This window comes from Labrus bergylta, chromosome 11, assembly GCF_963930695.1.
Source record: "Labrus bergylta chromosome 11, fLabBer1.1, whole genome shotgun sequence".
Lineage (NCBI taxonomy): Eukaryota > Metazoa > Chordata > Actinopteri > Labriformes > Labridae > Labrus > Labrus bergylta.
In genome coordinates, this window is record NC_089205.1 from 16,187,519 (window position 1) to 16,201,164 (window position 13,646).

A 13,646-nucleotide genomic window follows, 5' to 3' on the forward strand; every position below is an offset into this window, starting at 1 on the left:
GAATAATAGTTTTTCCAGGAACATATTAATACACATTAAACTGAGATGAAACACAGTTAGGATCTCCAGATTTTTTTTATGTGTAAAACAGAACCAGAAAACTTTAAAAACCTGATCAAAACAAGGATATCAGTAATGCACAGCCACAACCGTGAGATTTTCACAGTTTACACTTGGACACATAATGATAATCCAAACACACATGTTTGCTTTTGTCAAAGTGCATGTTGTGAAAAGTGCTTTTAAGAAGTAGCCTACAAGGGTCAATTTCCTATTTTTTCCCTTTGTTTTATATAATTTACATTATATCTTCCAAAAATATATATATTTCTCTCTCTTACAAATATCTACAATATACACTTGTGAATACTAAAGTACTTAGTAAAAAAGATAGATAGGTTGATAGAAAAAAAAACTTCCCTGTTCTCCTTCTTTGGTCCTTTTGCTGACTGCGCGCCCTGATCGTTGTTACAAGTCAGCGCTGCCACCTGCTGGTCAGATGCGGTAACAGCGCCTGTTGTCATTTAGCACCATTGAAGATGGCGACTGGAGTCCTTCACAGAGTCAGCGGTGGTCTGGGTCGGGCTAAAAGCAGGGCCCAGTCGGCCGGACAGCTCGTCTTATGGAGCAGGTGGGGCAGACATCACCATGTATGCACTGTGCTCATGTCTGTAGTGTTTGTAGTTTGCTGCTGGTTCATTTGTTCCGGTGTGTTTCTGAAGTGGCGACGATGAGCTCGGGCGAGCTAGCCCGTTCACTGCTAGCCAGTCCTCAGTGGCCTTCAGGTTGTACTCTCATTAAAGCAAGCTACACATTAACTCTGTAAATCAAGGAATATAACAGGTTAATGCTGTGTGTATCTAAAAGTGAAGGGGGGAGGAATACAGGTTTCTCTCGTTTTTGTAATTCAGCATCTTAAATGTTCAAGGTCAATTTGATATTTCACTGAGAAATGTGTGAATATCTTCATGACTTCAATAGGAGGTGGTCCTGGTAGATAACCCTGTTGTATTCCATAATCTTTGTCGTGACAGTGTGCATATTAAAGGTGCTGACCCAGTCGGTATTTTGAATCAAGTACTCTTGCAGTCCTCTTCAAAGAAAAAGCTGCAAACCTGACTGATTATTTTTTCTCGAATGAAATTTCTCCTCATGTGAAAGATGCCTGTCTTATATGAATGCAATCTTAACATGCATTAGGATGTAAGATTAGGAAAGGGTTTAAATTGAGATTATTCCGTGTTTGCAGGGGGTTTGCCACATCGAGCAGCAACAACAGACAGGACAGCTGGTTTAAGTCACTGTTTGTGAGGAAAGTTGATCCCAGGAAAGATGCACACTCCACTCTACTGACCAAAAATGAGGAAAGCAATCTGTACAAAATTCAGTGTAAGTTTACCTCACAATATTATTGCATTGAATTTAACCATTTGACCTAAAGATATAATGAGATTGTTATTTGTTCATGTGTTATATCTGACTTTCCTTTCAGTCCATAATGTCAAGCCAGAGTGCCTGGATGCTTACAACAAACTCAAGTGAGTTCGTCAGTAACTTGTGCAAACTGTTTTAACTTGCATGTACACAATTATATGTCAGCAGTGGTAGTGTGAAGCCAGCACCATATAACATACTTTTGTGCAGTGTTGGGTAAAAATAAATCAGTGTAGTCTATTTCTGTGAAGTGATTGATGTGCTGGCATGACTTTGGTCCTTCACGGGGCGAACCTTGCTCATGCCTAAGATGAGTGCTCGTAGTGAGGCGCTAAATTGAGACTTGCAACATTGCAGAGACGACACATGGCCAGAAAACATAATTGTTATTTACATTTGAAACACATTTTGGCATTTGACTGTAAATTTGACCAGAAGGACATTTCATTGTATCAGATGTGCCAGTAGTGACGCTGTATTTTCAGCATTTGTTTGAGCTTGGTGTTCCTCATTCATTCACAGTGAAGATCTTTTGCCCTCCATCCATGCTGATAAGTACTACCCCTGTGAGCTCGTGGGCACCTGGAATACCTGGTATGGAGAACAAGACCAGGCTGGTAGGGTTGCTAAACTAGATTTAAGATGTCTAAATACTGTAGAGAAAACGTGCTATCATGTCATTGTCATTATTGTGTCCGTGCTATCCTCTTCATATATGAGCTTTTCTGTTTGTAAAGGTCTCTTCTTTTTTTCTTCTTCTTTATTTCACAAATACATTATGTTGCATTTTTGTTGTTGTCCAGTATAGAATTATTGGCTCTAAATCACATCAGCTAATATACTCAACCATTAAGTCTGATATAAGCAGTAAAGACTTAGGATCAGTTCCTCTGAATTTCACAAGCCTTACCTGCTTACGGTCATCAGTAAAAGGGCAGGGCTTGTTAACTTGACCAAAGTCCAACCCTCCCTAAAAAGGTGTAAGAGTTGTGTAATCGTTAAATAGTTTATCTCAACATTTAATTACCCTGATTTCTATTAATTTAGCTTAATGCAGTTTGCCTGATCAACGATACATTCTTCACAGTTCATCTTTGGCGCTACCGAGGTGGATACCCAGCTCTCACAGAAGTGATGAACAAGCTCAAGCAGAACCAGGTAGGGACCATTTCAGACACACACACACACACACACACACACACACACACACACACACACACACACACACACACACACACACACAGTGCACTGATAAAAGAGGGATTAATGGTGCTCAGGGACACTTTTTTTCCAACATCAGTTTAGTGTGCTAATAACCGAGTTCAGCCATCTGTCGAAGCAAAGAGTATTGATTGGTGTCCGTCTGTTGGCAGGAATTCACAGAGTACAGGAAGGAGCGCAGTAAGATGCTGATGTCTCGCAGGAATCAGCTCCTGCTGGAGTTCAGCTTCTGGAACGAGCCCGTACCTCGAGAGGGTCCCAACATCTACGAACTCAGGTCCTACCAGCTCAGGGTGAGTCGTGAAGCAGAGCTTGTAACGATGAGCCATCAGTGCTGCTGTTGATTTCTGAAGGTGTGAAAATGATTGAATCTAATGCCCGTCATGGCCTTTACGTTTTCCAACTTAAACAACACTTTTACCAACAATGTAAGCATGTTTTTAACGTCAGCCAAAAATCACTTTTGTATAAACACTAAAATGTATAAATAACTTTATAGTCTGTACAGAATGTAACACGCAACTTGCAGTCACATGTTTTGAATCTGTGACCTTTAAATGACCTCCGACCTCAAAGAGGTTGTCTACATAGACATGTAATGTGATATAAGTCAGGATGAGAGTCCTGCTCAGTCATGTTTGTGCTATATTTTCTCATCACTATGCAAACAGTCTGGATCTTTTTTTTTGGACTTAATTGGAAATCCAGGGTTGTCTGATTTCATCAGGATCGGTAGTTAAATTGAAAGCTCTACATCCTCAATACACATCAGCTCCTGCAGATTAAAGTTGTCTTTCTAATCTGACAGAGGAAACTGTCTCTGGATCAGTGTTTCCTGTGATGAATGCAGGCTATTATCCTTCATCACAGACTGAGATACAAACAGCAGGGCATTTGTTGTTTTAAGCACCAGAAAATGATTGAAGAAGCTTCAGATGTAGCTCTTATTGCAGCTTATCTCCTTAACGACAGAATACCTGCGCTGCATCTTGAGCATTTATTTTGTTTTAAAGTGTTTGCCTTGGATAGAACGTGTGATATAAATCTGTATTCAAGAATGTTATAGGTGCTTGACTGTAATGAAGGTGTTTCTCTTTTCTTTCTTCTAGCCAGGGACCATGATCGAGTGGGGTAATTACTGGTAAGGCAGCCTGCAGTCATTTGATTCACTGAACAGTACTTAAAGAATTGTTGAACTACATGAAACCTTCCTCATCGGGCCTTTGTTAATAAGATCTATTCCTCAGAGAGGCTCTACTTCAGAGCTGCACTGTCACACTCTCAAGTCAAGGCTCAAATTCATCAGGAATATTAAGCACACTACAGATGTGTGCACTTACTAGTTTATAGTGAAATAAGCCCCGAAGAGGACAGAGCCAACAGGTCAAAGTGTATCAGTTTGTGGAATGCAGTTGATTGCAATTGATTTAAAGGGAAAAGGTTTTTTTTCAGTGATCTGTTTCTGTACTTGTCTGCCTAGTTTACATTATTTTCTTGTTGCTAAATCCACCAGATTACATTCCACAATAAGTCTTGAACCCTACACACAGATGAAGGCAGATGAAGAAATGTTGCTACAATGTCTGCTCGTCTTTTTCCAGTCGTTCCCGCCACTGCTGCATGATTTTATACGTAGATACAACTTAAAACCATCCATGCCTTCTAATAAAGCCGACTTGACATCTGAAGCCAAAAACAAATTGGATTTTAAGTTTGCTCTCGGTCAAAGTAAATATTCCTTTAACTACTCTTCTTTCTTATGTTTGTTAAACAGCCTTTGACTGAGCAAACCTCTTTAGTCATCCAGATAATACCAGCCAAGCAATTTTAAGGCGATTTCATACAATTATTGAAGGCCGAAGACAAAAAAAATATCTTCTTCAAGTAACAAAAACATGAAGAATTGAAACCTTTGAGTTTAGTTTCCATACAGTGAATATGCTCTGGATGGGTTCATGTTTTCTTTTGGGGAAAACGTGACAGATTTAAAGCATTAAACTCACACAAGTCCAATCCTTTCACAATAATGTGGCTAGTGTTAGATGTGATGCTGCAGTAAAGTATTCAGATAGCCATCTACTCTAGACAACATCACAAGAACAGACTGATTCCATAAAAATAAAAAAACAGTCAGGATTAAATTTCAAATATTAAAATCAAGTCAAAGATTATGTTGAAATCCTTATTTGAACTCTGATCAAGTGTCTTGCCTGTGCATGCCTGGTCTTGTTTTTCCAGATGAAGCCTTGGTGTTCTTTGGCCTGCGTTGTGACTGAAGTTTTTTCTTGTCCACAGGGCTCGGGCCATCGGGTACCGGCAGCACAACAGAGAAGCAGTGGGAGGGTTTTTCTCGCAGATCGGCAACCTCTATATGGTTCATCACCTCTGGGGTACGCTCACATGCTGACAGTGTCACTATGTAGATAACTGTAGTAGTGCACAAATCAGTTGTTCCTCAGAAAATCAATCAAAGGCTTGATAATTATTTTTTAAGTCTTTTGCAATGCAAACATTGCTGACTCCACTATCTAAAAACATGTGGGTTTGTTACCAGAGTGTTCAACTTCTGTTACCTATTAAAGTCTTCCCCTTAATCTAGGCAATTACAACAGACACATTCCTGTAGTTCTATTGGACTTAATGCTGCACTTACTGATATTTGTATACAAATGATCACGTTGCTCTTTACATGAAAAGTGTACTTTTAACATGGAGCCTTACTTGCAGTAAAGAACCCTGTCAAAGTAATCACCTACATTTTCCTCTTAGCTCTACAAAGCATTTAACTTAGTTTTTTGTTGCCAGTTTCACTGCTCTCATCTACATTTTTAGCAGCAGCATATACTACTATAGCTGTAACTGAATACTGTTCCAGCTGACATAGTTGTTTAGGATGTTGTTTAATGACAAGCCGGTGAACATGAGGAGTTCCTTAGAATGGTTTGACACCAAAGGAGCCTGAATATTTGGCTCAAATTAATCACTGGGACACAACACATTTCATTTTGGTTCATACCTGCTTCAATTGTTAATTTGTCAGATTGTGCTTTAAAATGAATCATTACCATTTTTCAAAGGTGATCTCACCTCAAATACTCTCCAGGAGCTATCACACACATTGTATGCTGTGGCAGTTCTTAGAACTTCATTTTTCTGTAGTTTTTTAAAAAAAAGAAACCAGATTAATTCAACTTAAAATTTGATAATGACAAATTTCATGATGCAGTGACTTCATCTTTTAAAAGTAACGCTTTATGTTTGATTACCTACAGCTTACAAAGACCTTCAGTCTAGAGAAGACACAAGGAACGGAGCCTGGCAGCAGGAAGGCTGGGACGAGGTGGTGTATTACACAGGTAAGCGAAGTGAACACTTTTGGTCATTAAACTTCTCTGCTCTCAAAAAGGTCAACTTTTTAAAGGCTTTTCTGCCAGTGTTATTTATTTATTTTTTAGAGGAATGTTTAGCTTTAAGTCACCTTGGGAGCTCTGTATCAACAGGTGTAAAAGCAGCTCTAACATTGTTATTCCCTTTTCTACAGTTCCCCTCATTCAGCACATGGACTCCAGGATCATGATCCCCACAAAAGCTTCTCCACTGCAGTAAAAGGAAGAAGTCCGCAGGCATCATAATGGATACGTACATCAAGAGCCTCACTATCATGGTTTCAGCCTCCTTTCAGCGCTGACAACAAACATCAGTTCTCTGTTCTTGTTTTATGACTTCAAGATGCCACTCAGACAAGAGGCTTCTATTTCTACCATAAAGATATATATATAAGGTTAAAAAAAAACTCCACGCGACTAAAGACACAGCTTCTTTTATTATCCTGGTTCTGGAGCAGGATGAGTTAATTTGGCAAAATGAAACCTCCTGATGGTCGTTACTGCTGACGTCTCGTGCCACATTAAAATTTGGCCTTCCAAAGCTCTCACATAAGTTCATAATCAACCAAAGTTACTTGAAAAGACGAGCAGCTGAGTGGCGTGAGGAAAGAGTTACTGAGGTTCACTGCACAGTGCATGAGCTATTTATTTATTTAATGTCAATTTGGAGAAAAAAAAAAGTTAAACGTGTACTGAGTTTCGCAACTAAAAGAAAAGCCATGTTATTTCTGAGTGATGAGAGAAAGCCTCTATATATAATAAAACTATTATTAAGTCTGAAATGGTGTGGAATGTAAATCTCAAAATTTCAGATTTGATTCTAATAGATCTTTCCTTTTTTTGTTGCAAACTACACCTTTCAGTTGTGGGGTTTTTTTTCTGGCTCTTTCTCTGTGTCCTGTTCGATAATGTTGATGTTTCATGGTGCTGTGTTCATGTCTGTGGCTTCTACTTTTAGTCTTGTGAAGACGACATGCCTGATTTTAAAGACGGTTTTTATTCAACATGTTTTAAAAGGAGTATGACCATTGCATCAGAAGCTCTGGAAATGTTGTCTACGAGTGGCTGAGTGAATCTAGCACCAACTTGTGCTGCTGTATATTGAATAATCAGAGTTGTCAAAAGGAAGCATGTATATCGTTTTTCCCCCTCAGTTCATGGAGTACAGTAAGGGAAGGACAAGAAAGTTACAAACAATTAAAAGAGTTCAAACAGCAACTTGGATAACATTATTTTTTTTTATTCTGATGTTCTTAACACACTCATTGACATGTCTGGTTACAGCTCTTAGCATTCATACTGAATTGAAACATCTCGATCACTCATTGCACTTGCCGTAACATTAAGGAATTGTGTAAGTTTGTCAAAAGACTTAAAAAGTGCAGAAACATCAAAAATAATATTTCTTAAACCCCACACAGACAGTGTGTTTTGTTTAGTGTCTACTACTATAAAAATCAACAGTTAACATCCCCTTGAAGGTAAAATGCGTCTGGCTAGAGTTGACATTTTCAGTCATTGTAGAAATCTATGCAGAGTGAAAAGGGAAAAAAAGTGCACCAAGTTAAACCCAGAGGCACCTCCTCTGGTGCAAGAATAGTAAAAAAGGGTTAGGAAAACACTATTGTAGCATCTTAGATCTTTTCAAGCTCCTTTAGCAGCTCCCCAAAACTTGTGACGTACCACAAAGACCTCTCTTTAACTTGCGGCCTGATGACGTTTCCTCCAAATCCAATGAATGCACTCTGAGGGACGGAAAGATCACACTGTTATCACACTATAGCACCAAATATGAGTAACAGTGTTTTCAATAATCCATTTGAACGAACTTTCCAACAAGCACACATTAAGCTCCATTATAAGACACCCTGTGTTAACACTCACCGCAGGAGGACAGGCCTCTAGATCAGTGGCTCCATCTCCAATCATCACTACGGTCTTCAAGCCGTATTGCTCCTTCAGCATGCTGATGACCCTCCCTTTTCCACCACTCTCAGCTGTGGGCTGACTCTCATCAAAACCAGCATACTCTCCTGAAAATAATACACAAATATGAATCTAATTAAAGATTAGGATGAAGGTACGATTTGATGCTCCGCTTGTGAAAGCAGAGAGAAGTCGTAAACAGCCTCCAGTACTTACCGTTGAAGTAGAACTTGAGCCGGTTGGCGTAGACGTGATGTAGAGGAATGCTTAGCTGAGTGGCCACATGTTCAACAATGCAGCGGAAGCCGCCTGAGATGAGAAACACCTTTATGTTGCACTGGTGTAAACGCTCCACGAGCTCCCTGGATGAAGATACACACACGTTTAAAACACTTACTTTTAATGGGTGAAGTCTTTTGTATGTTTCTATTCTTAAATGGCTTTAATTCAAAAGCATATAGCCGTATCCGATGGTTGTGTACCATTTGCATGCCAGTCCTCCCATATTGAGGCTGATTTGGGGACACTTGCTGAACATCACTCACCTAATACCTGGAGTCAGCTGAGGTGGGTGGTCTGTAATAAGTTTGTTCACTTGTTCTCTGGAGCATCGGATGATGGAGAGACGCTCCGTAAGTGCAGTTTTAAACGTCATGGAGCCACCCATGGCTTTGCGTGTCCTGAAATGTGAAAGCAAAAAAAATATTTTTGATTGATATTTTATGAGAATGAATAATTAAAGTTAATCGATTTCTGTGTCTTAATATTTCAAACATATTTGTTCTTTAATACACATACATTTCAGTGACTGCATCCCCCACACCACAAAATTTGGCAAGTTCATCGATGCCTTCTTCTTTGATAACTGTGCTGTCCACATCGAAGCAGACAGCGTCTGCTCTCCTGAAGAGTTCCTTTGTCTGTGAAAGTGAAGACATCGTGCTGCAAAGACAAAAAAAAAAAAAAAAACTTTGTAATGAGACTGTCAAGAAGTAGTTCCCTGTGAATTACAAGTGTGACAGAAAACTTTGCATTGTCAAGGGATTGTCATTTGTTTAGAAAGTCAACCGAGGATAAATCTAATGCTGTATTTGCTGCTTAAATGTGAGGTGTTTGATTTTTTGCCCAGCAGCTTGCATGATACCATTGTGCCACTAAGCCCTGCATGCAGTGGATGTCTTCTACCCAGTGAAGCAGCAAATAGATCCGTTGAATGAAAGACCTATGTGCAAATATTTCTGCATCAACCAGGCGCTACTCAAAATAAACACGTGTCCCGGGCCGCTCGTAAGACACAAAAGCGTTACATAAATCTAACATATAGCCTACTGTAAGAGGCCCATACAGACATCCTCTGCACGTATTGCGTCACCCCGCAGCAGGCACACACTACAGAGAGCAGAGGATGGCGAGGAAGAGTGAAAAACACACATGAAGACAATGAAACTCGGACAAACGAGCTGCTTCTTGTTCGCTCTCTCTGTGTGTCTCACGGTGGCAAGCGACAGTGTAAATAAAATTAAAAAATGTTACACCACGTTCGGAAAATAATCGTCCAAAAAAAAAGAGAGAGATGTTATTTTATATTTATTATTTACCTGTCCTTTTCGGGTCACATTCGCATGAATCAAGCGCTTCTGGAGCCTCTGTTTTAACTTCGACCGTGAGGGATTAATCGGCGGAAAGTGTGGGCTAATGCCGTTTGTCAAACCAACAAACAAAAAGTGTTACAAGTTAAGCTTTGGTACTTACTGGTGTGGGCAGCGTTGATAAGGCACTACTAGCAGCTTCAGCATTAGCCGACCACTCAATGGGTTCGCCAAAGAGAAGAAGCACTGGGCGATGGACCAATCAGAGCGAAGCAGGTGAAGGACCGCCCACTACCCGCTGGCTCGATTCCATGACGACATAAACTGTACAGCGAATGAATGGCTAATAGCGATCTACACTGAGAGCACCGCAGAGTGTTCATAAGATTCATTTATGTCCTCCTTATGTTTCTGTATAGAAAAAAAAAGGACATTAAAGGAGAAGTTTAATCTCTAATTAATGGTGTTGACTCTTCATACAGTTGATCCAGACTTGACTTTGAAAGAGTTAGTTGAATGGGTTCCTGCTGAGGGGTAGACAGACCTCTAAGTGTTTAGAAAGAAAATGTGAAACACTGCAGCGGATTTTGACTTTGCTTTTAGGTTGCAAAATATACCTACATACTATTGGAAAAAACCTATAAGAAAAAACCTATTGTGTGCACACATAGGCCTACATAAATACATAGGCTATTATAACTGCTAGGCCTATATATATATATATATAGAGAGAGAGAGAGAGAGGTAGAGAGACATTGATTAAATATTATTCCACAGGGATTGTTTCTGACTCTGAAAATGGCCCTTTTGGTGAAGAAGTGGGTGTTGGAGGAACTGGCTTGGAGGAAGTGGTTTGAATGTCAGCTTACGAAACTATACAGTAATACACATCCAGGGTCAATAAATCTGCAGATTGTTGGGGATGGTTAAATTCAGGTGCTGGTGTCCTGCAGGCCTTTCCAAAAATGGTTGTTGCCTTTCAGCCTTTATTTGGTGTAGCTTCTTTTGCTTTGCTGATTCTTTGGTTAGAGAGTGTCTAGCCGAGTTGTACAAGAGTCTGTCCTAAATTCTTTATCGCCTCCTTTCCTCATCAGAGCTGAGGCGGGGCATAACAGTGTAAGAGAGTAAATACAGATCTGTAGCACAATGGTTGGTAGCTGCAGCCTCTAAAACACTTAATCACTTGACCTTTACACGTTGCGATTCTGCAAAAGCCCTCGTAATGAAGTTCCCCCTTCACTGCACTTAACGTATCGTAAAAACAATCCTGGTTGCTGGCATATCTTCTGAGGATTGAGAATTAGTCGATTTTTCTTTCTAAATGTACATTTTGAGGTTGTCAGAGTTCAGAGGCTGCACAGAAATGAAGAGATAGGTGTTCCATGTCTAGTTTGTTATTTCCCACGCAATGCAGTTAGTATTTTGGCAGCTGAGGCAACAATGAGCAGGGTGTCTAGGTTTCAGTGCTCTGTGAGCGTTATTTGATCAGCCAGTCAACGCAGGCCTGATGTTGGATGTAAACAATGACAAGAATTAAGGTCACATGATTAATATAATACTTTGCAGTTAATTATAGTTACTAAGTATAAGCATTAGTACTTGGTTTCTTATTTTATGATCCACAAGTAAAGCTTACTCATGTCACTCCGCTGTTCATCTCCTTACACTGGCTCCCAGTTACTGCTCACATCTCCTCTGTCGCCCCCCGGTGGTGGAATGTACTTCCAAACTCCATTCGATCTGCAGAGTCCCTTTGCACCTTTAAGAAAAAGCTAAAGACCCAGCTCTTTCATGAATACCTTAATGATGATGGTCTCGATATTACTGATGATGATGATGATGGTTGTGACGATGGTTTTTGTTTGATAACGATGACTTATAAGATGGTTTCTATACTGATTAGAGCTCTAAAGAAATGCCGTCAATGTTGTGCTTTGCCTCTGTGCAATGCCTGTCAGCACCTGTGTGTCCAATCGGACTCAAAGCTGATCGTTTGCTCTTACTGACATTGTTCCCTTTTTTTCTAGATCCTTGCTTGTGTTGTACTTACGCTCTGATGTACGTCTCTTTGGATAAAAAGCGTCTGCTAAGTGAATTGTAGAATTGTACTCATATGAGTGTAGGGTGTAGCCAATTGGAGCCCCAGGACTGCCTCTTTTTTTTTTTTTTATCATGTGCATGCAACCTTGGTCACTAATTGTTTTTAAGTGTATTTAGATGCAGCATTGCACAGCTTGCTTTTGAAAAAAAAAATGTATTCGAATGATTCAAATGCCAAAAAAATCAAAACTGAAAAAAGGCAACCTACAAAGAATTATACTCTGAATAATCCTATAAGTCATGCAGTGTACACTCCAGACCAGAGGGTGGTGGCAATGCGCGCAAACCTGAACACAAAAAAAGGAGACGGAGAAGAACACGGAATGCGGAAGTGTTTTAATTAGTTAAAAAACCCTGCAAATTAGGTTGCTCCACATTCAAGTCGGCGGAGAGTTTTAACGTTGCATTGAGCTTTTTGAAAAGTAAATGTCGTACTTGCTCGGCCAGGCAACGAAGGCAACCACTAATTACAGGTAATAGCTAGCTGGAATGACTCTAAATGTACACACCTTTTGTGGGTGAGTTTTTTTTTTTTTTTTTTTTTAGGCCTGTGAGGATATTGAAGACATGTGCTGCACGTGGAGGAGGCCACGCCTGAAGTCGACGTGTTGTTAAAATGAGTTATTTTGGTTTGTAAAATGTACCTGAAATAATAGTTTATTCTTAATGTTACATTTTGTGATTCGTGCAAGTTTGTTTTAGTTTGATATTAAGCTCAAATAGTTAGTAGTGGTATGCGAGGTTGTTGGAAGTGTTGCTCAGGTTGATTTAAAAGAAATGGATTGTGTTCACAGTGGTGTTGACTTGTGTTTTCTGTTGTGTTTTGTGATTGTTTTAGTGGATAAATAGCAGGGGGAAGAGCTGACTGGATGGAGACTCTGCCACCCTGAAACACATGGGCTACCATGCGGTGGAGGTAAGCAGGGACAGCTTCTCCTCATTTTTGCATCGGAAGGCATCAGTAACACACTGGACGTTTTCAACATCATGCCCAGTCACAAATGTTTTCTTTGAATGCATGGCAGAATTCTGTATTACTCTTGAAGTGGTAAATGCAGTCAGACACCATGCTACATAATAGACAATACACACTGACTCAACAACAGGATGAGAGCGCTAGTGATGTGCCTCATCCTTAAGTCTAAGTGGATACAGAAACATGTCTAACTTTGAATGTGACTGCAGCCCGTTTTCTTTTTTTTTTTAAGTAAATCAGCAATTCTGTTCAGGGTTTTTCACATGTGAAGCTTTTGAAACTGATGCTGGTCTGTCCCATTCACAAAATTCTTTTTAAGTTCCACATCTCAACAACATATTACACCAGTACAATAATTAATCTCATTGCCTCTTTCGTGTTGTTTTTGTTGTTGCAGCATCTGTCATGCTTCCAGTTGTTAACAGCTGCAACAAATCACCTCCAGCATGTGGAGAAAGGCTGATGGATGGTATGTTTGTACACACTCAATCTTTTTTTTTTTTTTATCTGGCACTAAAATAAATAACCACCAGCGCATGGACGAATTCTGTTCCAGCTGGTCTGTGATGGATACAGTCAGACACCATGCAAAAGCATCGTCTCACTTCTGCTTAATGACTGGATGAGTGCTTCCCTCAGCCTCATCAGACTGTGTAGAAATGAGTACAAAGATACATTTTAAAATGCTGCTCTTGTGCTCTGCCTCTTTTTTTTGTTCTTTGTATTGATTCCCCTCCTGTTTCTTAAATCCTGCAGGACAACCACAAACATGAGAAAGTGAGTCCTTCATGAGTGGTAAGGTTGACAATAATGCATCTGAGAAATATAAGACTGTATCTGTGAAATTTTGCTTAAAAAAAACCTCTGTTTTTTTTTATGGATTAATGTAAAATGCTCCTCACTCTTCTGTTAAAATAAAGTGTAACTTTGTTAACAATGGGTCTTGTGAATTTGTTTCCTATACCAGAGTCAAGGTTTTGAACAAAGATGCAAAAGGACACCAAAAGTTGAAAC

General features: G+C 39.7%; 2 protein-coding genes, 1 long non-coding RNA gene and 2 other non-coding genes across 6 annotated transcripts; 4 read left to right on the forward strand and 1 right to left on the reverse strand.

Annotated features, from left to right (window-relative positions):
• The first annotated feature begins 483 nt into the window (after positions 1-483).
• LOC109988019 (protein NipSnap homolog 2) lies at positions 484-7,259 on the forward strand. The gene is made up of 10 exons (XM_020639338.3): positions 484-631; positions 1,250-1,389; positions 1,493-1,538; positions 1,957-2,051; positions 2,522-2,592; positions 2,808-2,948; positions 3,765-3,796; positions 4,951-5,045; positions 5,928-6,011; positions 6,197-7,259. Exons 1-10 carry the CDS (start codon positions 540-542, stop codon positions 6,259-6,261), a joined length of 861 nt encoding a protein of 286 aa, XP_020494994.1. The 5' UTR covers positions 484-539; the 3' UTR covers positions 6,262-7,259.
• Position 7,260: 1 nt separating this feature from the next.
• psph (phosphoserine phosphatase) lies at positions 7,261-9,875 on the reverse strand. Of its 2 annotated transcripts, none has more exons than XM_020639339.2 (6): positions 9,720-9,875; positions 8,766-8,909; positions 8,513-8,647; positions 8,184-8,329; positions 7,926-8,074; positions 7,261-7,786 (listed from the first exon to the last, which is right to left on the reverse strand). In XM_020639339.2, the coding sequence occupies exons 1-6, from the start codon at positions 9,761-9,763 to the stop codon at positions 7,676-7,678; spliced, it is 729 nt and encodes a 242-aa protein (XP_020494995.1). In that variant the 5' UTR covers positions 9,764-9,875; the 3' UTR covers positions 7,261-7,675. The 2 variants fall into 2 exon arrangements, with proteins under 2 accessions (XP_020494995.1, XP_020494996.1); XM_020639340.2 differs by lacking the exon at positions 9,720-9,875 and adding an exon at positions 9,566-9,713.
• Positions 9,876-11,955: 2,080 nt separating this feature from the next.
• LOC109988045 (uncharacterized) lies at positions 11,956-13,561 on the forward strand. The gene is made up of 3 exons (XR_002278132.3): positions 11,956-12,572; positions 13,030-13,101; positions 13,389-13,561. It is a non-coding gene; the product is annotated as an uncharacterized lncRNA (long non-coding RNA).
• LOC114920509 (small nucleolar RNA SNORA15) lies at positions 12,673-12,748 on the forward strand. Its single transcript, XR_003808824.1, has one exon. It is a non-coding gene; the product is annotated as a small nucleolar RNA SNORA15 (small nucleolar RNA).
• LOC114918489 (small nucleolar RNA SNORA15) lies at positions 13,167-13,303 on the forward strand. Its single transcript, XR_003808823.1, has one exon. It is a non-coding gene; the product is annotated as a small nucleolar RNA SNORA15 (small nucleolar RNA).
• Positions 13,562-13,646: the final 85 nt, after the last annotated feature.